This window comes from Mustela nigripes, chromosome 5 (assembly GCF_022355385.1).
Source record: "Mustela nigripes isolate SB6536 chromosome 5, MUSNIG.SB6536, whole genome shotgun sequence".
Lineage (NCBI taxonomy): Eukaryota > Metazoa > Chordata > Mammalia > Carnivora > Mustelidae > Mustela > Mustela nigripes.
In genome coordinates, this window is record NC_081561.1 from 15,045,087 (window position 1) to 15,072,846 (window position 27,760).

Below are 27,760 nucleotides of genomic sequence, written 5' to 3' on the forward strand. Positions count from 1 at the left end.
CCACAGCAGATCACCAGCCACCTCTCACAGCCCCAGTGCAGCTCTCTCCGCCCAGCGGTCCTGGCCCCCTGCTTCAATGACATCGCCTTTTTGCACAAAAGTCATGTCAAGAGTTCTTTCTGGGCCGTCAGCTCCAGACCCCACGTTCCCTTCCATCAGGGATGGCTGCACAGCTCTGTAAATTTATTAAAAATTGATATACTTGAAATGGGCAAATTTTATGATGCATAAATTACCCCTCACCATAGCTGTTAAAAAAACAACAACAACAAGACCTCATGTGAACGTGTGGCTCCCTGTAGCACTTAAGGTCCCGTCCGGCGTCCTGGGCACTCAGACGAGAAACAGAGGCCTCTCAAGCACTTTGCTTCTTTTATAAGATGCAGCCTTACACGGTGGAGAGAGAGCACAGGCTCAGGAGTCTAGAAGATAATGTTCAAACACTGCTTCACCACCTCCTTGCTGGGTAGTTTTGACAAGTTACTTAAAATCTCTTAAATTCAATACAATAGGGACACGCTACTAGGGTTGCCGTGAGGACTAACAACGATGTGGCTACCACATGGCTTCCGTCCCCTTCATTCCCCTGAAGACGCTCTTCTCAAGGTCATTGAGAGTCTACATGTTTGTTGCCAGTTCCTAAGGACATAGATGAGTCCCCATATTTCTGTGAAGATGACAGAGCTCGGGACTCTCTCTAATGCCTAATTATTCCCAACTCTCTCAATTTTGCTTCCAAAATATCTCCTGAGTCCATTTTTATCTCTATCACAATGGCCTCCATCCAGAGTCCCATTCCCTATGGCACCTTCTACCCGACCTCTCCCCCATCTGTTCTCCACACAGCGAATGAGAAACCAACAGTCCCTTTCCCACACAGCCAACTAGAGTGATCTGTCCGAGTTAACAAATCAATGTTACCCCCTCCCATACACTACTTAAAATCTTTTATTGCCTTCCATTTATTAAAAAAAAAAAAAAAAAAAGGAAACTGCGGGCCCCAAATGGTGTCATTTAGATTGCGTTTCCAAATAGGAGCTTCATACCCAATCTAACTGCAGTTTCAACCTCCCCCAGAAATGCGGCCTTAGCTGGTCGCTCAAGCATTTTCTGGTCAGCACCAATGAAGTCATCTGTTAAGTGAGCCCTCTCCATCCGCCAAGGAAAGATGATGTTCTCTGTGTAAGATCTCCTGCCCTTTTCCCTGAAGAGGAAAGTGACCTTGCTGGGAACAATCCTTCCTTTTCTTTTGCTAATAACTTCGGTGCCCTCTTGTAAAAATCTTCCAATTTCTCCAACTCCTCAGAGTTCCTCCCCCAGGAGCCCAACTCCTGAATCGCTTAACAACACCAGACTTGGCTGAATTTTAGTTCTGTAACGACAGGTAGACCTACTCCTTGGTAGACCGCCTGGCATACAGTAGGCAAGCAACAACGAACAGAGCTCCCTTCTGTTGAGGTTTACAAAATGAAAGCACGGCTCCCCCAAAGTCTTCCAGGCTCCTTGCCCAACCACCCCAAGATGACGTGGAGGCTCCCTTCTGTTCCAACTACGCCCAGCTGTGCTCTTAATAAAGAGACTACCTCACTGTATTTTTCTCTCTTCCTGCTAACGGCAGCCGCTTGAAAGTAATAATCTTTTCCACTTTGCATTCCTAACACTTAACGAAGGCAAACACAAATCTTTGTTGAATCGACAAATGCTTATGGCAAAAATTCATTTTTAAAGACCTCGGGTAGGTCATACCAGTATGCAAATGGGCCAAGTTTCACGTTAAGGTTTTAAATAGACAGTTAGTTAGAAACAGAAAGCCAAACCACCTATGTCATCTTCCAAGACCCTGCTTTTACTTTCCATCAAATACACCTACAACACATATATAATCCAAAACTGAATAATTAAACCCTTAATTTAAAAAAATCTGAAAATAAAACCTACCTGGCTATACTGTGCCCACGGGTTCATGAAACCACACATTTTAGCATTGTGATCTACTCAGGCCTAGAGACGGACTGAATCAATTCCTTAATTACTAAACTTAAATTTTTGAAATAAACTAAAAATCTGAAATTGATACAAAAGGAGCTAAACAAAGTAAGCCCCCCCACACACACACTCACACCAGAAGATTCTCCCACGAAAACAGACTTCATCATTTCAAATAAAGACCCAATGAACAATCTAGGATTTAAATCACTGGTCTGCCAAAAATGGATTCTAGTCAAAGAGGTATCGTGATGTGCAGGCTGCTCTCTTTGGGCAATTCAGGGGTTTTTATGTGACATACCGCACACACTGGTAGCCAAGATGCCCCTTCCCCCCAGGGCCTCCCCATCCTGCTGGCATTATACACGAGCTGCTCAGCAGCTCTGCAGCAGGACCAGAAGCCCACAGACAAGAAGGCTGCAGTGCTGGTGAGACCACACGTTTAACACAATCCTGCAAAACTTGCTGAACTGACTACAACAGCCACGTGACTTCTCTGCCACTTCAAGTGCGCATGCCCACTTGGGGCTGCTTTTCCCTTCCCGCAACCTTCAAAAGGCTGCCCTAGTCCCGGCCTGATGACTCGGTTTTGTTTCCATCCTGTACTCGCCCAGGAAGACTCCACGGAACGCTGAGGTCAGGATAAAATCACGTTAGCGGAAACAAACTAAACTAAAAGGCATCTGTTAAAAAGAATCAGTTCAACCTACGTGTGGCTCCAGAGGCTCACCCCGCGAAGGCGGACGAGAGATGTTACGACCTGTCGGTTCTGCAAAGACAAGCATGTGCCGGGCCGCACGTCACAGTGGAACCCATGACCACAACCCCGAGCCACAAGCGCGATTCGACCGGAATTTTTATGGGATGTGCAGGGCCTGCTTTCAGAAAGCTGTCAGAGAAACAGCAGGAAGGGCTCTGCTCCTGAGCCTCAGCTCAGGGCCCGAGGGAACAGGAGGAGGAGAAGGAACAGGAAGGCGGAAAGCACTGTCATTCTGCAGCTTGGGTGTGAGGACGGTGAGCGGACGCCGCGCGCTGCGCCCTGGCTTGATGCCCGCGAACGTCTGACTTTCTGAGCCAGGCCCAGAAGCCCCACCTTCCAGGCCAGGGTCTTCCCTGGCTCATCGAAAGTTAAATTCTTTTCTCTTCTTGCAGACCCGAGACCTGCCAGCTCTGCTTGTAAACACTTTACTTTCTTCTTTTCTATTACTCAGAAAAGCTTCATTTTTTAAATTTATGTTTCTCACTCTCCGCTGGCGCCGACAACCCTTTCTCAGCAATTCCCTGCCCCATAAGGCAGGCGGGCCTGACCCCATCACAGGCACAGGTGGCCCACATGGAGCAGGTGTCCTCGGAAGAACCTCAGGCTGGTGGCACAAGGCCTGCGAGGCTCGCGGAGGCTGGGCCACGTGCCCCGTCCGGGGGTGTCCCAGCCTTCTCGGCAAGAAGCGGGCCGCGCTATGAGCAGAGGCCTGGGGCCACGCAGATTGGGCCCAGGCAGCCCCTGCAGGCCGGCCTCAGTCGGCAGAGCCTCTGGACCCCATCCCGAGAGCAACACTTTCCTTGGTGAAGTCACGGCTTTGTTCTTTCAGGAGAGCTTTCAGTAAGCCAACGACACTCGTGCCTTTTTGTAGATTTCCATGCTAAGGAGGTCAAAGTTTCTGATTGGAGCGTGACCTAGGGCAGTCTGCTGACTGCATGCCAGACGATAATGAAGGGGAGCGGAAAATGCCACCCCGAAACGTGCCACTTTGGGATGTGGGTTGTTTTGAGCTGAAGGCCATCAAGACCCAGCAGACTCAGGAAAAACTCTGACTTGTTCCTTCCCTAAGAGAATTTAGATGGGGTGGGGGGGTCTGGCCTAGGTAAGAGCTATCACCAGAGGTAATTTGTTTTGTACTTGAAAGATCCACCTGCATCTGGTTACTAAGCATCTGTCCCTTCATCTTCCTGGGACTCCTCCTGCCCTGTGCGGCCCCAGGCCCCTTTCCCACTCCTTAGCTCAGGACGGCACCTGAGCCTCAGCTGCCCGGCTGCCTATCTCGTATTTTTATGGAGCTCCCATATTTACAAGATCACGTTTGTTCTTCTCCTGTAATCTGTCTTATGTCACGTTACTAGATCGGCCAAAGAAGCTGGAAGGGAGGAAAGGCGAAGTTTCCACCAGTGTAAGATGAAAAATAAAGAGCAATTCAAAACCACACATTTAGTAAGATAGAAATGACTGAACGAGGTCTTGCAGAAATACCACACAGGGCTACCATCTGATTCACCCAACCTAAGAAAACTGACGTTACCATCCCTTCCATGTAAGGGTATTAAGGACTTACATTACTTTAGGTTTGATAATGGCACAGTGGGAATATTTAAAAATCTTATTGTTGAGCAGTACACACTGAACTCCTTATAGAGGAGGTGATATTTCATGGGATTTGCCTTTAAAAACGGAGGAGAAAACAGGCAGGGGGAGGGATGGGCCAAGACTGGCCACACGGCGGCTGCTGAAACTGGTGACGGGGACACGGCCTTCCACGACGCTGTTCTCGTGCATGTTTGAAAACTTCTGTAACAGAAAGGGGAGGGGAAACACAGTAATTCTTTTAACTGCCTACTTGATCAAAGAAACGATTTCAGCTCGTCACAGTTCTTATGTACGCAAAGAACTGTCAATCTAAACGAAAAGACTGAAAAGGTGGATCACCTGCCATACTGGGCCTCACTGTAAAGACAGAAAATCACAGAGCCTTCCTCTCGCTTCGTTTCACTGCAGCCACCGCTCCTGGGGTGCCAGCAGCCACGCAGACACTCGTACTGTCACACAGACAGGTGCACGGAATCCCACAGGTGTAGTGACAGCGAGTGCACGGACGCCCGACGCCCTCTCTCCGGGCGCCCCCCTCTGGGAGCCTGGGGTCTCCTGCTTCTATACGATCCATCTCCCAACTGCCCTGCGCACTTGAAGATGGTAGATCCTCAGTCTTACCCATCTTTACATCCTCCGCTTAGACCGAACTAGTACAAAATAAACGCGCGAGGAAAGAATAAATCTGTAAATCTCCATATTCATACCTCATTCTTAAACCCGAAATGTTTTGGGATTTTTCATATTGTGATTTTAAGACATTTTTCCAAAAATTATTTTAATATCCTACTTTAATCTTACTGTTGAACGGGTGTTATTAAAGAGTTTCTGACACCGAAGTCTGAGATCTGAACGTGAAGATGCGTTTGTGATAAATATAGCCGTTTAATATTTGCATGTGAACAACTGCCTCAGAGAACTTCACCGCTGTTTTCGTCAAAGAAAGAGCCCATGGCTGATCACAAAATGAAGAGTGAGGGCGCCATCGATAAGAATTAGAATTCGTGTGAATCCCTAATCACAAAGGGCTGACCAGTCATTCTGTATTTATTATATTGGCTGGCGCTACTATTATTTCATTTGCTCTCACAAAAGCCCAGGGAGGTAGGTACTACTGTGATCCCCATTTTATAGATAAGCAAATGCACTCAGAGCTGAAGTCGTATAGACCTTAGCTGTCCAAGACCTTACTTAGCTTGTCCAAGGACGTAAAGACCCTTCAAACCCAGCCTGGGTGCTGATGTGCCAACACCCTCCTCCCACTCACTGTGGCAGACACTTGCCAACCTGCATTTACTATGTACTATGTGACCTAGGAAGGGTTGCACTTGATTTTTCTGTTGTTCTGGTTTATCTTTACGCCTCACAAGGCAGAGAACCCAAGTAAGGAGAAACAAGTCACTTAAGCCGTTGGCTTTGTCTCTGTAGTGACAGGAGCTAACCCTTACCTATGGCACTTGTGGGTAAACGCTGGGCACTGCTGCAAACCCTTTACACATATCGACCCAGTTAATCCTTACAGCAGTTTGAGGATGTGGGTCCTGTTACCATCTTTGCCTTAATGAAGAAAGGAAACTGAGGCTCAGCCAGGATATACAACATACCCAGAGAGCAGATAAGCCAAAGGTTGCCGCACTCCTGGCCTGGTCCAGATCCCAGGCTCTCACTTGCCTGCTCCCCTACCAAACACCTGTTACCCTACCCGACAGGCACACATATACCTGGGTTAACCTGAAAGGCACGGTTTAAGGATTAAGCCTTGTATAGCCCTTACATAGGAGCAAAGTTACTATTGCCCCCTACCCAGTTTTTCCCAGCCATATGTAGTCTGGTCTTTAATACCGTATTTAGGAAAATTAAAACGGTCAACATCAATTTACAAAAGTAGACACTGCTATTTTCCATCTTTATCATCACAAAGAAAACCCCATGCAGGGTATACAGTAACAAAACTAAACCAAAGGCCATTTTATAAACTCGGGAATATGATTTATCCAATCAGTATAATTTCTGGGACTAGTCAACTCTAATAAGCTTATTATATAAATCATAGTAAAGAGTCAACTCTGGAAAATTCTTTTTTTTTTTTTTTTAAATCTTATTTATTATTTGAGAGAGAGAGAACGAGCCAGCAGAGGGAGAGGGAGAAACAGGCTCTCTAGTGAGCTGGGAGCCCAACCGTGGGGCTCGATCCCAGGACCCTGGGATCATGACCAGATACAAAGGCTGATGCTTAACTGATTGAGCCACCCAAGTGTGCACATACTCTGGAAAATTCTTAAAAATGAATAAAACCAGAAAGGTTGCTCTATAAATATTTTTTTTTCCTGCTGCATGCAGTTAATATAAATTTTTAGCATGATGTTAAAGCATAAAGGAGAGTCCCAGCACCTACTGCTAAAGGTCTTGGTCAGAAAGACAACAAATCCACATGGTTACGTATTTCAAAGGTACAAAGATACCTTGTTTCTTAGGCCCGCCTCTCTAGAATCTGAGCACATACACAGAACAAGAATCCCATGCAGATTCTCAGCATCATCCCAAATCTAAAAAAGCATTACGAGGAGAAAATGGATGACTTATTCCCTCCCTCCTTTCCTCAACACTGACTGAGGGGTCCCTGGGAGGTCAGTGCAGCAGCTGCTGGAGATGCCGGCACTAGGGGCCCCTCTAGTCATCTTTGCCCCCAGGCACTGCACAGAGTGGAGGAAACAACAAACACAGGTGTTTCCTAAATGAATCAAGAACATTTCAGCCAAGGGGGTGGGGGGTTTGTTGAAAGCATGAGGCAGCTATCAAGATTCTGAGACCCAAAGGGAAGACTCAGAGTACATCAAGCCATACAATTTGGGATGTCTTATATATATTCATTTCAGTCCACTCCAAGCATAGGTTTTTCCACCAAAAATTATTAGAAGTGAATCTACTGTCACTCTCCAATGCACATGGAAATAAACACGCTCCAGCAGCCAGAGCAGCAGCCGAACGCTCGAACATGTTTGTGGGGCAGGAGAAGGGTAATGAAGCGTCTCACCATTCAGAGGAAGAGTTACCTGGACATAATAAAATACAAACTTATCTATTAGTTGGTGGTGAGATCCTCTGATATTTCTCTCAAGCAGAAAGGAAGTGTCACCAAGTTTCCAACATTACTCAGTACAACCTTAAAAGAAGAGCGAGAGGGCTCTGATCTGAACAGAATGCTTTCCACCGTGGTATGATACGTACGAATTTTTCTGAACAGAGAACTGAAGACAGATTTATTGTATAAACATAATCACAATTTTCTGCTACATGTTCTCTGAATACAATGCACATCATATTGCCAGGCCAGCACAATGGTCTGATTCCAGAAAACGCAACGTTTCTGCTGTTGGTTCTACACAGACCAAATTGCCATTTAAAGGCATATCTTCTTCTGGTTTACATGGAGACTTTTTTTTTTTAAAGATTTTATTTATTTATTTGACAGAGAGAGAGATCACAAGTAGGCAGAGAGGCAGGCAGAGAGAGAAGCAGGCTCCCCGCTGAGCAGAGAGCCCGATGCGGAGCTCGATCCCAGGACCTTGAGATCATGACCTGAGCTGAAGGCAGAGGCTTTAATCCACTGAGCCACCCAGGTGCCCCTCATGGAGACTTTAAAAAAAAAAAAAAAAAAACTTTCTTATGCTGTTCCAGTGTTAAATTTAAATAAAGGTACATGGACACTGAAAAGAAATTTTAAAAAATAGTAAAATAAAATAAAGGTACACAGTAATATAAACCTTCTTACCATGGTTCTGGAAAAATGAAACACACGTGTTCTTCAGAGTATACTACAATACAGACTCCTCCAAGGGCACTCAGAGAAGAGGCTGCCCAGGAAGCAAACGAAGAAGGAAGGAGAGATAGAAAAACCCACTCATCCCCTCCATGTTTGCCACGATCTCCACAATCACACGGGCAGGAGACCACATGTCGCTTTAGTGTCATGGTCCCATTTCCTATTAACTGGCGTTCTGGTATTTGGTCTCACACAGGCACAAAGAACAGAATTGGCAAAATTGGCCGCAAAAATGCCACTGCTAACAACGTGCCCCCGGGAGAAGGAGAGGGAGAAGTCGCCACCAGCGCTGTGGGTGCTGTTGGCAAAAGATGGAGGAGTAAAACCCTTCTCAAAACACCGTCTGGCTCAAGATACACTCAGCAGGTGGCACACCTTCAAAGCCTTCAGCATGGAAAGCATTTCTGGGGACCCCATTTTGTTAGGCAAGCCCTGTAGGAGGCAGGCTTTGTGCTTCCTAGGAGAGTAGTTTTAAAACAAAACAAAAAAAATGGCTCTCAAGTCCTGTACAGAGCAAATAACGTGGGAACGTACCCCGGAAGCTTCAAAACAAGTCCCTTTGAACTTGGCCGAGTAACTAACACATGCGCAGGAGGCTTGCTTCACGGCACCTCTGCCCTCATGCTCCAAATTCTTCCCCCGTCCTCCCCTGCAGACACAAATCGGGGGTTTGCCCCCCTCTCTTCCTTTCCGGACACTGAGAAGATCGTGTGCTCGCTTTCTCCCACCGCTTTCTCTATTGAACGCCTCCCGTTTCCACTAATTTTAACACTCCTGCTTGGGAGATCCTTCGCTGAGCCCAGACTTTGGTCACTCCTCCCGCCTGGACACAACATGTGCAGAAGTCAAATCAGCAGCGGCACCGGACCGAGGCGGACCCAACCTGCTGTGTGCCCGCCTTGCTGGACGCTTCTCTCTGCAGCTACGCCACAGGCAGCCTGTCTACCTCCTGCCTGCTTTCCTGGCCCGCATCCACTGGGCAAAACATCTCGGGATCTTCTGAAACAGGCCAACCTGGAACCAAAAGCCAACCACTCTGTCCTGTTTGCATGCACGGCTCCCCCCCCGCACCCCGGGCCGGGTTCAGCAACCTGCTGTATTTACTCACGGACAGGCCGGGATGCTGCGCTTAAGGAGCTCCCAGTCTCCTGCAGAAAACCACAGTTCAATATAGATTAGATGAGGGGCAACTAGGGGAGCCACGGGAGCGGAAAGGGTGCCACCGAAGGGCACCTACCTAACCTGCTTTCAAGGAGGCCTTCCTAGAGGAGGCGGCAACTGAGCAGCCCTGAGAAATGAAGGGGTAACAGCCAGATGAGGAACGAGGGGGAAGAGAAGGATCCGGGGAGAAGAGCCTGACCAAAGGCTGAAGCAGGTGATGAAGTGTTTCTGGACTGTGATGAGCAGACACAGAGGCCACGTGAAGAAGCCAGAAGACGAGCACAGCTTTCAAGAAGAATTTCATCCTCCACGTTAAAGAGCTGTGTTCCTGGGCCTCAGGTTTTTTTAACACGTTGTAGGCAAGCTCAGTTGGGGCTGGGACAGTGTTAAGGTTACATGTTCACTTTCGCAATTAGTTTCTACTCGTGTCAAGGGACACGAATTTCCCACTTACAACAATAACTGTACCTTTAAAACACAACTTCCCAAAGAAAATCAGTGAACAACAGTATGGACTGTGCACGGGCAGGGCAGAGGCTGCAGCAGTGACGCTCACGTGACTGACGTGTGGGAGACACGGCTGCGGGGATCAGGGAGCCCCCGCGGCTTGGCGACAGGGGCGGACGTGAAGGGTCAGGTGAGGGGCTCCGGCAATGTCTGGAGGACAGAGCTGAAAGGCGTCCCCGCCAGAAAGCAAGGAGGGAAGATGCTGTCACAGTTGTCCACTCAGCCCGTGACCATGGGGTCAGAGCCGTGCCCGGCACTGTTGCAGACACTCGACCAGAGAAAAGCCAGATAAACGTACGTCAGGTTGGCACTTTGACCAAAACAATAACGATAACAACAACAACAATAATAATATGTCCTAAATAAAACAAAGCCAGGTAAAGGGAGAGAGAGAGGGCTGCGTGATTTAAGAGGAGGAGACCCTTGAGGAGGCAGCACGAAGCAAGGGGCCGGGGGCTGCCTGGAGGCCGGGAGGCCGGAGGGGAGGAGTGGGAAGAGAAGGGGAGGAGAGGTCAGAGAGGGAGCCAGGCGCTGTGTCGGGAGGGCCTCGCCAACCCAGAGAAGGGCTCAGATGGTACTGTCAGGGTGACAGGAAGCCAGGAGTGAGTCTTGGGCAAGGGGAGGTGACCACCCCCCCGATGGCTGGAAGGTGGGAGTGGAAGCAGGGTGGGGGGTGCGGGAGCCTGGACTCGAGGCTGCGGCGGAGGCAGGGAGAGGGGTCAGGTGCCGGGTCTAGAGCAGAAACAGAGCGGACTAGACTGGTGAGAACCGGGTGTGAGGTGCGACAGCGAGGGAAGAATCCAGCAGCATTTTCTGGCCGTGTCTGGCCTAGGTCCTGGGACGGACGGCAGACCGGTTTCCTGACATGGGGGAGGCCGAGGGAGATGGGAGGCTGCACTGCTGCTGGTGAGATGCCTGTGAGCACAGCCCCGGGGGTCCCCCAGCTGGGAGCTGCAGATACCCGTGGAGAACTCAGCGGGAGGCCAGGACAGGAGCTGTTAACTCGGGGGGGGTCATTAGCATCAGATGGCATTTCAAGCCTTGGGACCACAGGAGACAAGAGAAAGGTCCAAGGATGGAGCTCAGGGGCACCTCACCATCCTTCAGGGCTGAGCACAAAGGACACCGAGGCCAGGGAGACAGAACGAGACAGCAAACGAGGAGAAACGAGAATAATCCCTGGGAATGATGCAGCAGGAGGTAAAATCTAACGATGCAGGAAGCGGGGAGACACCTGCCCAAGACCTGAAGGAGGAGAGAGCAGACAGGGGGACAGGGTGGCTGTGGAAGTCGGGACAGTCCCCAGGCGGCGGGGGATCAGACAGACCGCAAGCAGACACAGGCAGCCGGAGCATCGGGGACGGAACGCCCGCAAGTCCCCTTCTGACGGCTTCTATCTCCCGAGTGACGTCAGAAGCAACACAGAGCAGAAGAGGAGAGACGGGAGTGAGCGGTCTGGGGGAAGGGAAGGATGGGGGGTCTGTGCTCGAGGCGGCCTCGGGGAAAGGTGGTGGGTTTGGTTTCTCTCCAGCTCCATTCAGCTGCTCATGTCGAGGCACCGCACAGGCAGAGTTCAATCCAACCAATTAAAATCTGCCAACAGCAGAGGCAGAGAACAGCACAGGGTAATTCCCTAGGACTAGAAAAAGTAACGAGCTAAATGGCAAAAAACCAAGGTCTCCCTTCATGCCGTGTATCCAAATTAAGTTCCAGGTCAACTAGTAAAATCAGCAAATAAAATTAGCTAGATAGAAACTAGAAAAAATTTTTTTAAAAAACTAGAAATAATTACAATTTAAAATTTATTTCTTAGGACTGGGAGAAAACTTTTTAGGCATAAATGCAGTGGAGAACATAATTTGAAAGCATTCATCTGAATACATCAAAACGTGAAACCTCTGTGTGTAATTAATAAGTAAACAAGTTAAAGGGCAAATAACCAGCTGGGAAAGATAATCTGGTACAAACAGGACAGCAATGTGAGGCCCTTACTGTTCACATCAGTAAGTCCATGGGAACCTCACAGGAAAGTGGCCAGAGCATGAACAGGACAGCTCACAGTGCAAGGCCAATAAATCAAATTTCATCTCACCACTGCACCTCAATAATCACATGTTGCTTTTATTGTATTAAAAAGAAAAATTCTCACGTGCGGGTACGTGAGGCAGTCCAGGCACACTGTTAATGAAGGTGTGAATTAGAATAACCCTTCTGAAAAGCTAAAGGTCAACAGGCACCAAGAAATGAAAAAATACGTGACCCTAAGACTATATGCACGCATAGCAGTGCTAATTACAGCATAAAATTGGCAACTACCTATATTTCCAACAGGAAAACAGTATTTTTAAGGAATTCATTATAATGACATGAGGCAATACTGATAATGTGAACAAGGAACAGAATTGTTTATATGCTATCTCAACTTCTATACGGATATAGCTATGTACACGTATACGTGTGTGTACACAGTCCCTAACTTAAGATGGTTTGACTCACAATTTTTCAACTTTATGATGGTGCAAAAGTGATATGCATTCAGTAAAAGCCATACTTTGAGTTCTGAATGTTGACTTTTCCCAGGCTACGGATATATGAAACAGGCATTTTATGCTCAATGCCTTTGCCCAATGGTAGGCTAATATAAGAGCTTTGAGCATGATTAAGCCAGCTAGACTAAGCTACGATGACCAACAGGATAGGAATATTAATGCATTTTTAACTTGCAATGATTGGGTTTATCAGGACATAACCACAATCACAAGTCAAGAACGGGGTGTGCAGGGGTGTGTGTGTGTGTCTGTGTGTGTGTGTGTGTGTGTATGTGCATGCCAAAACTTTTGAGACTGCTTCTGACTGGTGATTCAATAATTTTCTTGGTGTTTTTTGGTAAGTTCTCCACAATAAAGACATTTTGTTTTTAGAGTCAGGTAAAAAAAATAAAAATATGGGGGCACTTTTCTACTAAAAAAGATGTGAGCATTGTGGTTAAACTGACCTGACAGGTGGAAAAGTAAATGCTATGTCACTTAGTCACCATTTCTGGAAGATGGCAGTTTCACATCATTTTCCTAAGGGGGACGGGTACTGGACACCACCGTGTGCCCAGAAAAGGGTGACCAGGAGATCAAAGCATCTCCAACCAGGTACTGTGGGTAAAAAGGGGAGAGAATGAAGACTCCAGAACTCAGGGAAGTCCACGGAGAATAAGGATGCTCAAGCCACTCTGCACAGACATCCTCAGAACTGCCCAAAAAAGGGATTCTATACAGGATAGGATGCTAGATTCCAGGACAGGAAAGGGTTTTTTCTAAGACAGGATTCCAAAAGTAGAGAAAGGGGAATTCCTTTAAAACTTTCCGGTAGAAATCAGTATCTGAAAGAAAAAGACTGTATTTTAAGAAGAGTTCAATTTTTCACATCTGATGCAGCGATGGTGTGAGGAAGGCTTTGGGAGGCTCTCTTTCAGTCCTGTTTTCAGCAGCAATCCACACCCCAAATTCAGAGAGATCTTTCCAGGGTTCTGTAGCATCTAACTGCTTGCCCTCCCCCCGACCCCGTGCCATTTCTTACACTGGGTTTCTGTTTGCGTTTGTCCTTAAAACCACCTGGCATAAACTGCGGAGAGAGCCCAGATGTCCATCGACTGAAGAATGGATAAAGAAGATGTGGTGTATATACACAATGGAATATTACTCAGCCAACAAAAAAAATGAAATCTTGCCATTTGCAACAATGTGGATGGAGCTAGAGAGTATCCGGCCAAGTGAAGTCAGTCAGTCTGAGAAGGACAAATACCATGTGATCTTACACATGTGTGGAATTTAAGAAGGAAAACAGATGAACATAGTTGGGGAGGCGGGAAGAGAGAGGGAAATAAACCACCAGAGACTCTTAACGATGGAGAACAAACTGAGGGTTGATGGAAGGAGGTGTGTGGGTGGGAAATGTGTTAGATGGGTGCCTGGGTGCCGTGCACGAAGGAGGGCACTCGTTGTGGGGAGCACTGGGTGTCGTACGTAAGTGACAAATCACTGAATTCTACTCCAGAAACCAATACTGCACTATATGCTAACCAAGCAAAATTTAAATAAGGAAGGAAGGGAGTAAAAAAAAAAAAAAAAGTCAGGCAAGCAACTCAGCAAGACCAGGCAACAGTTAAAATGAAGTTAAAGATGAAATCTCAATAAGCACTGAGCTATGAAAGTGTGTGAATTTAAGCTGATCCAGAACAGAAATAGAGCAGGGCATACAGTAAATAGCTACTAACATAATACATAAAGGAAAACACCACAGGAACAGAAAATTAGTCTATTTTTGCTGTCTGCTTTTCCTCACTTCCCATGAATCACTGTCGTGGAGGGAGAGAGAAACTCAAGTTTCCACAGCAGACATTCCTGGGTTTAAATCCTTGCTGAGATGCTCATGGTCAGGTGACTGCTTCGGAGTCTCAATCTTCTCACCTTATGGAAGTAACTATCATCCCAACTGAGCTTTGAGCTTTATGACAGGAGAGAATACTATAGATACTTAATTGTTTCCTTCTCTTTATTATAATTTTAATAGAAATAACAGGATTATACTCCACTAGCTTTCATGGTACACTTGTATTCTGTACCACATCAATGTTACTAAATTAAAACAGAACAAATCCTGTCAAGTTTGTATATTCAAATACTATTTATTTTTTTATTCCATTTTTTAAAAAGATTTTATTTATTTATTTGTCAGAGAGAGAGAGAGCGAGAGAGCGAGAGCTCTGGCTCAAGTAGGCAGAGAGGCAGGCAGAGGTGGAGAGAGAAGCAGGTTCCCTGCCAAGCAAAGAGCCTGATGCAGGACTTGGTCCCAGCACCATGGGATCTTGACCTGAACCAAAGGCAGTGGCTTAACCGACTGAGCTACCCAGACATCCCTTTTATTCCATTTTTGAAATTACTGAGACAATTTTCATTAAAACTACCTTTACTTTCGATTAGAAGGAAATGTAAACAGAACGAGGAGTGCTCCTCACCTAGTAGGTTTCTGCCTGTTCAGTTTCACCGTATCTACTAGTACGATACTTCCTTCCTAAGTTTTCCAGATGGTAACTAGAGGCCTGGAAGCAGACAGCCTGCTGGGAAGGACCTTGTGCTCCTCCTCGTCAGCTCATACTAGTGCTTCCAGCCTTCAGAGCAGCAGAAACGGGAGGTAAAGCCCTTAGCACTAGGCCAGCGTTTCTGTACTTACCTCCTTTATCTTAGGGTGCACACTGTTCTATTCCTCAACTACAGTCAAACTGACCAAATTTCACAGACTTTTATTTATGGAATGGACACAGATCCACATGCAAAGTCAGATGAACATTTAAGGGGAGAGAGAGAGGGCACGCGTGGGGCTCGGAGGACCACTTGACTTCTCCCCTGTCCCAAAGTCTCTAAAAATCACCAGGCAGCTACCAGTCTTCTGAGAAGGTGCCCGAGACAGTTTACGCTACAAGAGCCTACACGTTTTTTCCAGCGCAAACCTCCAAAAACCTGACACGAAATCATGCAGCTCCGAATGAAATCTCTTTTTGAGCCTGACAGGTAACATTTTCATAGAACTCTCCTTTTTGTGGTACTGGAATTTACTTTTTTGAAAGGTGTAATTTTTGCTGTCAAGTTTACACTGTGTTCCAGCAGAAAGATAATGAAAGAGAACGGCTGTATTTATTCATGACACCGAGCATATATGATACACAACACCAAGTTGTCCTCATGAGAGCTACAAAACACTATCGCTACAATTACCGGTTACCCAGCAGTGGTATATAATCAGGATAAGTAATCACAGAAAGGTAACACTTAAGCATCACAACCTAAACTCAAGGCTCTACTTTTGTGTGGATTAATACCCAAACAAGCTGTTAGAACTCCCATTTCCCTGGAAAACAAAACATCACCTTCGAGAGTCCTAGGTCATGCCACAGTACGGCACCTTCTGATAGGGCATCAGAACAAGGAAATCAACAAGGGTCCTAAAAATAAACTAAGAACCCAAATTAGCAGACAGGATATAAATATTTCTGTGCTATAGGACACAGACAGTCACCTTATTTAAATACTCAGTTACAGGATATAAACCTGGTTTTTAAAAAACAAATACATACTTATACATGTTGACATGTTGGAGAAAAAAAAAGAGCAGATACTCAAGAATCTTGCCAGTATTCATTAACAAGTCAAGATTTTCAGGGAGTAACTTCTTAAATGAATAATATGGAGCTTTAAAATTAAACACTAGATGATGATATGTATATTCAAAGCTTTACTCTTAAAACAACTCTGTTAAGATAGTAATGATTGAGGGAAGAAAATGCCATTTATTAGAAAGTCCCTATAAATACTTGAAAGATAAGCACTAAGGTTCTCACTTCCTCTACTCTTACCAGTTTATTCCTGAACAATTAAATAATGAAGAAGGTGGTAATACCTCAAGTTAAAATTTCATTCCACTAATTCTCCAATTTTATACTAAAGTCTTGTGCTACCATTTTGCTTCAGTAGTTGGATCTAAGCTGAAGAAGCCTGAAGGGTTTACTATATACACAAGATGGACAAGGGAGAGAAAAAGAAGGAACTTTCCATTTAACTCAAGTCCGATGTACCTGATTCTTATCTGTGATCTAAAAACAGAGCAATCATGATAGAGTAAGCTGTCGGGACAACATGTACTTCTTCCATTTCTCCCCTGACGGGGCACGATACTCTGACACGGCATTAACACCTACAAGGCATAATATGCAGTTTCTAAAAATGCAATAATTATTGAAAATTATTCAGTGTTCTCCAGGGATAAACAGATTTCTCGACAGCAACAAAAAATCCACCCGGTAATTTTAAGGTATAATCTTTTGCAGTAAAGTGCCCAAGTTTAGTATCCTTGCGTGTGTATTTATAACAACGCCACATACAGACATCATGAAAACTGTGGCCTCCAGCCAACAAGTGATACAAGGTGTGTTAAAGTTCTGCAGAATCAGGAAAAGGATACATATATATATTTTTTAATCTGTATGAAGCATTATGACATTTTCAAAATCCATCAGGAAAATCGCCATTTTAGGCAAACCCATAGAGTAGCATGGGGTGAATTTTAACTTTCCCCAGTAGGCTAGGGCTCACAAATTTAACTGTATTAACTGACTGCTGGAAAATGAGCACACTAGCAGCAAGGGAAGCCGAATTAGTTTCATGGAGCTGTACCACGAGAACTGAACGGGGTTCCTTATTCTAATAGCTGCCCTGACCTTCCTGGGATCTTATATTTCTCTTTTAATATAAACACTGCCTCATAAGAGTGACTGTCTGGTGTAGTTCACCTGATGGAGGATAAGACACAACAGTATAAAACCCAAAGTCCCAGATCTGCATGCAACATTAATTTATTTGTTTCAGGTATTAGTCTGGTAAGTATTACGTGGTAATATAAAGAAACTAACCAAGCTTTCATTAGCTTGTACTGCCTAAAGAGTCAAATCCAACTGAAATTTAATTTCTGCTTTTTAGTAACCCATCATCTGTATGCCACGCAAACACTGCTATGTACTCAAGCACGGAGGTAAAAACGATAAAGAAAAGCAGCGAAGAAAAAACATAAAATAAAGTTCCACCTACAGGGATTCCTCTGACTATTTTCGGTGAGTCCTGGAGATGACATGGATGTGAAAAGTGGACAAGGGAACCGGAGCTCAGTGCTGGTCAAGGGCAAGCTCTGTCACCAGGCAGCCCCCCTGATGTGCATCTTCTGAGATGGAGAACAAAGGGAGCGAGGCTGAAGCCCGGAGCAGGTTTTTCCAAAGAGACTGTAGGAAGCCTGTTAGTTTTCTGCTGATGGCTTAAGCAGACGTGTGTCGGAATCTACCGCCTCTGTAAAAGCCAAACGCAAGCTCCGGGGCTCTGGTGTGCAGAGATGGATGCACGGATGGGGGGGGGGGGGGGCGTACCAAGGGCGGCTCGGCCACGGGGGTGGGGCTGAAAATACACTCAGCGCATGTGAGCTGGTCCTGGAGACACAGAGATGTGTTCATGACACGCGGAGAGAGAGAAGCAGCCTCACTCTTGGAAAGCAATAAAATGAAGATGAAGAATATAGTTCATTTCATAACACAGTCGGTATCTTGTAAATTTCCCCCACTTCATTTTTAACATCAATTTAGCCTAAAGCTTTCTTCAAATTCAGCAACACTAACCAGTGGCTTAGAGCGTGCTGCGTGTTTTTAGTAAGTATCTTAAATCATCACAATTCCAACAGTTACAAATCACTTGTCCCCGTCTTTCCCCGCTTCAGAACCATATGCTCGGAAGCCCGCTCCCTCCGGTCTCCTCCGAGCCACAGCTCCGCCAGCCCCTCTCCCTCATCTGCCGCGTTTCCCTTTTCATACAGATTCAAGTTTCTCACAAATTAAAAAAAAAAAAATCCCTCCTCTGCACCTTACCCTCCCCTCGACCCTCTCTCCTTCCGAGTCTTCGCTGTTGAAAGCATCGTATCGACTTCGCATTCGTTCAGACACTTAGGAACCGCCAGTGTGCCAAGCCCCCAGGGGATGGTGCTGTGCGAGGCAGGTTCCCTCGTGCTCCTCGTGCCCTGAGCCTTCCCCGTGCGGTCTCCACTGCCCGCCTCACACGTGAACACCCCATGCTGCTGAAACCATTCCCAGGAACACCACCGATTGGCGTCCGACTGCCAGATTAAGCAACCCTTCTCTCTGCCCTCTCCACAGCGGTATGACGCTGCTTCTTGACATTTCCTGGAAAGGTTCCCTGTGGTTTTCAAACCTCACCTCTGGGCTGACTGTCCTCAGCCTCCATGATAAGCAACTACAGTTGATCCAACAATGACACGGGTTTGAAATGGCACCAATTCACTTATGTGCAAATTTTTTTCAGTAACTACAGGACAGCACTGTAGGTATGTTTTTCTCCTCGTTATGATTTTCTTACTAACATTTTCTTTTCCTTAGCTTACTTTAAGAATTCAGTATATAACACACATACCATGCAAAATATGTGTGAATTGACTGTTTATGCTATTAGTGAGGCTTCTAGTCAACAGTAGGCTACCGTAGTTATGTTTTGGGGGGAGTCGAAAGTTCTACCATGCAGGGGGCCAGCGCCCGTGTTGTCCAAGGGTCAACTGAAGTTCTCTTCTTCTGTTTAATGAATAGTAGCGCTTCCTAACTTTCTCTCCGTGGTCATTTTTTTGTGGATTCCGCCTGCCCTCCGTGGGCAACTTCATCCAAACCCAAGGCTTCCTTTCCCACCTATATGCTAACTACTCCCAAATATAGTGCAGCTCCTTCTCTGAAGGTCCACATACCCCCTGGACACTTCTACTAGTCATGTCTCATAGACACCTCAAATTTAGTATGATCAAGATAGAATTCACCAAGAAGAATAACATATTTAGGGCTAAATTTAACAAAAGTCCAAGACATATTTGGAAAATAAAAAACTGCTGAGAAAAATCAAAAAAGAGCTGAAGAAACAGGAACACAGTTCTGGTTCATGGATTGGAAGACTCAATATTAAGACAGCAATTCTCACCCAACTGATCTATAAATTCAACACAATCCCTACCCAAGCCCCAGAATTCTTTTTTTAAAGAAACTGACACAATGATCCTAAAATTTATATGGAATTTCTAAGGACCTAAAATAGCCAAACCAATTTTTTAAAAAATCAAAGTTGAGGGACTCATCCTTCTCAATTTCAAAACTTTTTTACAAAGCTGCAGTTATCAAGACAACTGATGCTGGCAAAAAGGAACAAAACTGAGAATCCGGAAATAAACTCTTATATTTATGGCCACTGATTTCCTGCAAAGGTACCAAAGCAAGTCAATGGCGGGGGGGGGGGGGGGGGGGGGGGCGGGGAGACTGTCTAACCAAAAAACAGTTCTGGGATAAAAAGATATTGATATGTTTCAAAAAAAAAAAAGGAACAAAACAACAAAAATAAAAAAAACCTAGACTCTTCCATCCCACAAGCAGAAAAAAATAACTCGAAAGGGATCATGGGAGAGGAAATGGATCACAGACCTAAATGTAAGCGTGAAGGACGTAAGTGCTGGCAAGGAGGAAAGGATCTAGAGCCCTCATACACGCCTGGTGGGGATGGAAAACGTTGCAGGCACTCTGGAAAAGTCACACAGCTTCTTAACAAGTTCAGTTTAAAAGTATCATATGACCCAGAAACTGCAGCCTTAGCTACACACCCAAGGGAGATGCAAACACATGTCCGTGCACAGACTGGCACGCGGGAGACTTTACAGCATTTCCCACAACCACCCCCCGCTGGAAGCCGTCCAAATGCCCATCAGCTGGCCTACGCGCGAACGAAACACAATGTATTCATACACATAACAGCAACTGGTCAATAAAAAAAGCTCAAAAATCTTAAACTAGGTGAAAGAGCGTAGATGCAAAAAGACTACACATTGTCTGGCTGCATTTATGAGATGTCCAGAAAGCGCGAACTGATGGAGACAGACCCTGATGACGGATGGCCTGGGGCCTGGGAGGCAGCTGGGACTCCGTGCAAACCGGCAGAAAGGAACCGCTGTGTGTGATGGAAATACCGCAACACTCGGTTGTGGCGATGGCCACACAACTCCATGAATTTAGTAAAAATCACTGAAATGGCACTTAAAGATGGAGGAACCTTTTGTACACAAATCAAACCTCAATAAAACTGTCCTCAAAAATCATTTCTCAATCTATTGGATACCAAAAAGTTTTGTGAGGTTATGGGGAACTTGCCTGCAAAATGGTACTTTTACCACTCTCTCCCCCCCCAAAAACAGCCAAATTCACTACCATTCCCTCCCAAATCTGCTTTGGCCACTATCACATTTCTTGGTGCATGAAAAAACCCTTTGCGTGTAAATGTCCTAGCCAGAAGTCTAAGAGGAACCCCACAGAGTTACAAGTCTTGTGATTCCACGCCCTGTCACGCTCCTATGTCTTTGCAATCTACCGCTGCCTTCAATTCAAATCTCTGTAAGTTTTCCAACAATTCTCTTCCTCTAGATTTGCTCTTTCCAATCGGCCTTCTCCAGGGTATCAGAACGCTTGCTCTACAATGCGAATCGTCTGATTCTACGACCCTAACGAAAACCTTTTGCATTCTCCCACTCCCATCCTGTGTCCACCGGCTACCACAGAACCCTCCTGTAAGCTCCCTTACCAGGGTCCTCTGCCACGAGTTAAAGACTTAACATGTAACCCAGATTTGTATATTTATACATCATATACATGAATTCCTGTACCAGTTTATTATATAATACACACAAAAATTGCAATCTAAAAGGAAGGCCTAAAAAAGAAACGAAGCTCCAGTTTTCTTCTTCCACTGCTATTATTCTGCGTAGTCACATTCCTCCTTGGAGACCACTGGCCCAAAGGGAAAAGTCTAAACTCCTCTGTATGACATTTGAGGCTGGGTATCAGTTGTTCCTGCCTACATCTCGATGCATCCCTCACTAGTTCTGCCCCACACACCATATGCTTTAGCTCTAACAAATTATTTGTAGTTCCCTCATTGAACAAGAAGTTAAATCTTGTGTTCTCGAAATAAACATCTCTGCATCCTTGCAATTGTTCCCTCCTCCTTCTGGAATGTCCTTACTGGCCTTTCGGACCTGGTAAGCCCTCCTCCTTCAGATCCGGCTCCAGTACCGCCCTCTCTCTAAACAGTCCATTATTCCTGCTGCAGTGCGCTTCTATTATAATATTTTTTACGTTATATTAAATGTATGTATTTGCCTTTTTATCCTACAAGCTTTACCCCAGGGCTTTAGCCTTGAGGACAGAGGGCAGTTCTATGATCCAACCTGAGTCTCCATCACTTAAATATTGAAAAATGGCAGCTGAATAGTTGTACCTTATATGTCAAGCTAACCCTTGAATGGAATCAACAAACTCTACCAAGTTTACTATCTACCATACATGAGGTTTTTTTTTTTTTTTTTAAGATTTTTATTTATTTATTTGACAGGGATCACAAGTAGGCAGAGACACAGGCAGAGAGGAGGAAACAGGCCCCCTGCCGAGCAGAGAGCCCGATGTGGGGCTCGATCCCAGGACCCCGGGATCATGACCTGAGCCGAAGGCAGAGGATTAACTCACTGAGCCACCCAGGCGCCCCTACCATACATGAAGATTTACAGCAGGCTGAGGACTGCCAAGCCGGAAGTATCTATAGTTCACATCTAAGAGTCATCCAAACAAGTGAGACTCCCAGCGGGGTCAGAACTCTCTGACTCGGATAACCTCCACTATTTTATGACTTCTGTTTTTAGCGATCATCACTGGGAACTGTTCCACCGCTAAGATTTCAAACCTCCATCTCTGTCCACAAGATCTACCTCAACTATTGACGTGTTCTCCATCTTCATGGTGCACAGCATCCCCCAGGCCTCCCCACTTGCTTATTTTACTGGTCTAGTCAGGCCTCTCCCTGCCAGCCCGAATTCCATGCCCAGGCATTTCAACCCTGCTCTCCTCAGCTTCCAAGATTACCAAACTGCTGATCTACTCTATGTGCCTCCCCGAGTCCCAACTCTGTGTTTACCGAAGCATATTTGTTTCAGTTTTTATTTCTACTTCTGGGCCTAGCCCTGCAAAGTTCAGACCATCTCGCTCTAAATGGATTCTTAAAAAACTGCTTCTTCCCTCCATATCAACTTTTCCCCATATTACCAGGCATCTTCCCTTCTCTAAGGCTCGGGAAAGAGATGTCTCTGGATCCTGCCCAAGGATAACGCATCTGGATACAACCGCTTTCTCTCTTCTCCAGGATCTTACTCGACTCCATTATCTTCGATTTCACCCTCTCTCACGACCTTGACCCTGATTCTATCTCAAGTTACTTTTTCATTTCGTTCATCTCATTCTTAAAAGAATACTGAGTTCATATCACCCTTGTACGCCAATTCCTTATACACTTCTGATTTGCAATCTGGACTCTCCCTTTACAAATGGCTCTTTCCGATGCCCAATTACCAATATGACTGTTCACCGTCCAATCCAGTGGGACTTCCCCATACTGCATCACTTGTATCACTGATAGCCGCCTCTCCTGTACACTTTCTCCTCTCTATCCTTCCTTGTCACTAAATTGTCTTGGTCTTCCTCCCATTTCTCTGACCACGCTGGCCCCATGCCCTGCTTTGGCTTTGCTTTCCGTAGCTAAGCCATACTGGTGACCACACTGTATCAGGCTGGCCTTCGCTGGTTTTGCCCACATACTCTATCACTCACTGTGATAGTGGTAACTCCTAAATCCTGGCAGGTTTTCACACCGTCAGTCACACATCTGACATGGCTGGGTAATTTTATATTAAGGAGATTACAATGGACATCCTCTTATATGATACAACTAGATCCCATGTTGGTCATTTAATTTTTTAAGATTTATTTATTTGAGAGAGAGAGAGAGAGCATGAGCACCAGTGGGAGGACAGAAGGACAAAGAGAGGGAGTCTCAAGCAGACCCCATGTTGAGCCCAGAGCCTGACATGGGGCTTGATCTCATGACCCTGGGATCATGACCTGAGTCGAAACCAAGTGTTGGGATGCTCAACTTACTGCACCACTCAGGCACCCTTTCATTTAATTTTTTAAAAAACAGTTGATACAGGGAACCATTAGGGGCGCCTGGGTGGCTCAGTGGGTTAAGCCTCGGCCTTCGGCTTAGGTCACGATCTTAGAGTCCTGGGATCGAGCCCCACATAGGGCTCTCTTCCTCGCTGCTTCCCCCCCGTCCCCCGCCTGCCTCTCTGCCTACTTGTGATCTCTGTCTCTGTCAAATAAATAAATAAAATCTTTATAAAAAATATAGGGATCCATTAAAAACACATATACAAACACTTTAATATAAAATATAACCAATACTTTTATTTGTGAATTTTTTGAGCATAGGTCCACTGACTGAAAATTCTTCCTTAAAGTCTTCCTTAAGCTACCCATACTACCATGAATAAAATTTCCGGTCTATTTTAAAAAGCAGAGCAGGAATTTAAGATGTGTGAAACAATTCACATATGGAACCCTTCAGGATTTTTCTTATTTTTTCCCCAATTCTTTTCTAATTCTGAATTTTGCCTTTTGCAGCAATTCCAAAATCTATTTAATCTATACCAAGTCTACCCTAGCTGTCAACTTATGTTTTCTTACAGACAGGTCCCCTTAACACCGAGGTTCCCTCGTTTTCTCTGATATTATTTGAACTGCAGATTGTAACAACAAGCACCTCGGAGCTGGAGAGCAAACAACTCACCCTGGGTAAGCATTCGAGCAAGCAGTGGAACTAGAAGGGTCTGAGTGTGCTGGTGAGTACTTAGCATGCTCCGGGCATCAGTCGGTCTGGAGAATGACGGTTAGTTTGGTGAATTAATTAAGTGAAGACAGAATGAGTCTGCGTAGCAAAGCCATGTTAAGTCAGGAATGATGGAGGTTTGAGCAACATCCCATCCAGGGGCACACTCTTTCTAGACATACCCTTTAAAAACCTTGAGAGTGATTTTGGAGTCATACATGGAATGACTATTTTTTCTTTAAATGATTGTTTACAATTCACTTTTTTTTTTTTTTTTTTTTTAAGACAGAGATCACAAGCAGGCAGAGAGGCAGACAGAGAGAGAGGGGGAAGCAGGCTCCCCACTGAGCAGAGAGTCCCATGTGGGGCTCGATCCCAGGACCCTGAGATCATGACCTGAGCCGAAGGCAGAGGCTTTAACCCACTGAGCCACCCAGTTGCCCCGGAATGACTATTTTTAAAATTAAAATGGGGAAAGTGATAAATAATCCCTAATAAATAGGGAGGTCTATTCAAGGCCAATTCCCTATGTCCTTAAGGACTGTGAAAACCTTACTTTATACATGCTTACAGTAATAGAATTCCTTCCCCACTGAAAATTAAAAATTAAGATTTAGAAAATCCTACTCTCCTTTTTCTATTGTTTAATATCCAAGGGACTATCATTTAACGTTTTTTAAAAATGCAATATTCGTGGGGGGTGGGGCTGGGTGGCTCAGTCGTTTAAGCTTCTGACTCTTGATTTCAGCTCAGATCAAGATCTCAGGGTCGTGAGACAGAGCCCTGCGTCAGGCTCTGTGCTGAACAAGGGAGTCTGCTTAAGATTTCCTTTCTCCCCTGGTCTCTTCACCACTCCCCCCAACCCCGACCTGGCTCTCTCTTTCTCTCTAAAAAAAAACCAAAAACCAAAGCAATAATCAGCAAACACAGAGAACTTTCCTGCTGCCAGAATTTTAAAAAACAAACAATACCAGTATCGATAATGTTTAGAGCTGTGCTACAGGCGTCACCCAGGAATGGGGACCTATCCCACTAACATCCATGGAGTACAGAAGGAAGAATCCAGAATGTGGATGATTCTCATCTGTACCACTGACTTTTGAGGGTTACTAATTTTGTTTTTGTTCCCCGAAGTTAGCTTTTCATGAACTTCGAAAATAAGCTTCCAAATACAACTACAAGATTTGAATAAAACAATTAGACCAAGTAACATCTTTCGCCTTCCTGTAACCTATAACGGAAAACCAAAGACAACACTCAAATAGTAAGGAACTGTCACAATTTGTAAATTTTTTTCTTTTTTCCTCCACGTTTTTTCTTGGAAGAACAGTTACACTTCTTTTTAATTATGTGCTACTCATGCTTTTGAAATATTAGCAAAACACTGAGGAGGACAGAATTTTCAATGAATATTGGTACTAAAAAATTTTGATATGATGCAATGATCAGTTTATGGTTTGTTCAAATATGAGAGCTCTCTTTGTCCCGTGGGTGGGCTGGATACGCTGGTACAGGCCATACCATAATTAGGCACGTGTGTATAAATGTAGAAATGTCGGCATAAACTGAATGATTCTCTTGGGTACGATATCACACTACCTAATGTTTTGGAAATGGCTGGTCTCTTCTTTCACTGTGAATATTGTCATACCAAAAAAAAAAAAAAAAAAAAGGCCCCAGTCTGAGATGCAAGTGAAGCTGACATGTGCATCATCTGCGTCCCTGCCTGTCTTTCAATATTAACTTGATCGCTTCCCCCGCCCCCGCCTCCTAATGTTATATAACATGCTAGCCTACAAGAGAAAGAATGAGATGGAAATGTACATTTTATGAGGATTTCATTCTTATTTTCAACCATGGATGGAAAATAACATCCATGAGTCCTGGTGCACAAATTGATGAGAAATAATGATAACCACGAGAACACGTTCTATCACACGATACTTAGCATTACCCTCAACAAACCGGCCACGACCTCAGCCACTTTACTGTAACCGTAGTCAGTCAAACAGAAATCCAGCCAAAACAAGCCTGTTCAATTAGAGTCACAGTAGGAATAGATTTTCTACCTTTTATCTTGAAGGTCAGTCATTTTCCCAAAACAGCTAAACAGACCGTACGCACAAACGAGTCAGATGTAAATGATAAACTAGAAAAACGTACTCATTCAGTCAATCTTAGTCAGTGCTAGCTCATATGTGAAATACAATAAGCATAAAACTGGTTTCATGTGTACTGTAAGAGGCAGTAATTCAGAGCCTCCTAGTTGCTGGGATGAGTCTGTTGGAGAACGCTGCCTTCTCTGTGCACCTGCTCATCGGTAACTGAAAAGCAGCACGTTGGAAGGGCTCAGAGCTGCTGGAGAGTTTGTGGTTTCCTCTATTTTGCACTAGTGCTGCGCCATGACCAGCAAGGGTCAACATGACCTGGAGTTATTTTTCCAGTGTCCCACCTTCAAAAGTGAATTCCCTAAGATGAAAAGGCAAAGCGGGGTGCTTTTGGTATCTCAGGATATAGTTCCCCGAGCTTCTTATCTTACAGATGGAGAGACCGAGCCTGAATAAGGCGAGAGACTTATCCAAAGTTACAAGACAGTGGCAGGGCAGGACCCAGGACGGAACACAGTTTGGAAGGTCAGGTGACCTTCCAAAATCAATCGATCACAGGGGCTCATCTCTCTATCACCATGCCCTCTCCACGTGGCCCAGACTGTGCACACGAGAAACCAGAATCTTGTCAAACTGGGATTCGCAACAACCTCCAAGTAGGATGAGGCCATCCTTACGTATTACTTGCCATGGTCATCAGCAGAAACTCTCACTTGGGATATGTGTTCCAGCTCAAAGAGGCTATCAAAACCACTGGTGATTAAATAAAACTTACAAAAACAGGATTAAGTAAACTTTTTTTTTTATGTAAACGGATTCAAAGAAAAAGGAATGAGTTCATCATCATGAGAGAACATCTGACATCGATTAACTCTCATTTACTTTAAAGTGAAGAATTAAACACAAAATTACCTTTGAAGGTTTCGAGTTCCTTCCTGTAGAAGAAAAAAGAAAATGTAAATTTTATTTGTTTATTTGAAGTATAATGACAGTGTTACATAGGTTTCAGGTGTGCAACATAAGTGAGTCAACAATTCTATACACTGCTCAGCGCTCACCACAAAAAATGCCATCACATCCGTCACCAAACAACATTATTACAATATTATGGATTATATTCCCTATTTCCATCTCTGTGAATTCTTTATTTTATAACTGGAAATTTGTACCTCTCCAACCTCTGCATCTATTTCCCCCCGTCCCGCCACTCCCCGCCCCTCTGCCAACAACTAGTTCTCTGTATGTAAGAGTCTGGGTTTTTTTTTTTTGTCTGTTAAGAAAATGTAAATTTTAAAATCATCTGTTTCCAATGTAAACTGCTCTTAGATTATAAGACAAATATACTTTAAAAAGCCCTGCTCTTTGATCATAATGAAAATATACTTAAAAAGCCCAGAGTGGTGTTTCTGGACGTTCCCCTATGCTTTACTGAAATTATCAATAAAATTAGTCTAAAGCAACTATTTTCAGTTTTTTTTTTAAA

The 27,760-nt window shown here is 44.9% G+C and overlaps 1 protein-coding gene across 3 annotated transcripts in view; it reads right to left on the reverse strand.

Annotated features, from left to right (window-relative positions):
* DTNBP1 (dystrobrevin binding protein 1) overlaps window positions 1–27,760 on the reverse strand; it is a 202,832-nt gene that overhangs the window by 31,241 nt on the left and 143,831 nt on the right. For all 3 annotated transcript variants that reach the window (XM_059399492.1, XM_059399490.1, XM_059399491.1), the window contains exon 7: window positions 27,190–27,212. In XM_059399492.1, the coding sequence (XP_059255475.1) occupies window positions 27,190–27,212 (23 nt within the window). The remainder of the gene's footprint in view (window positions 1–27,189; window positions 27,213–27,760) is intronic.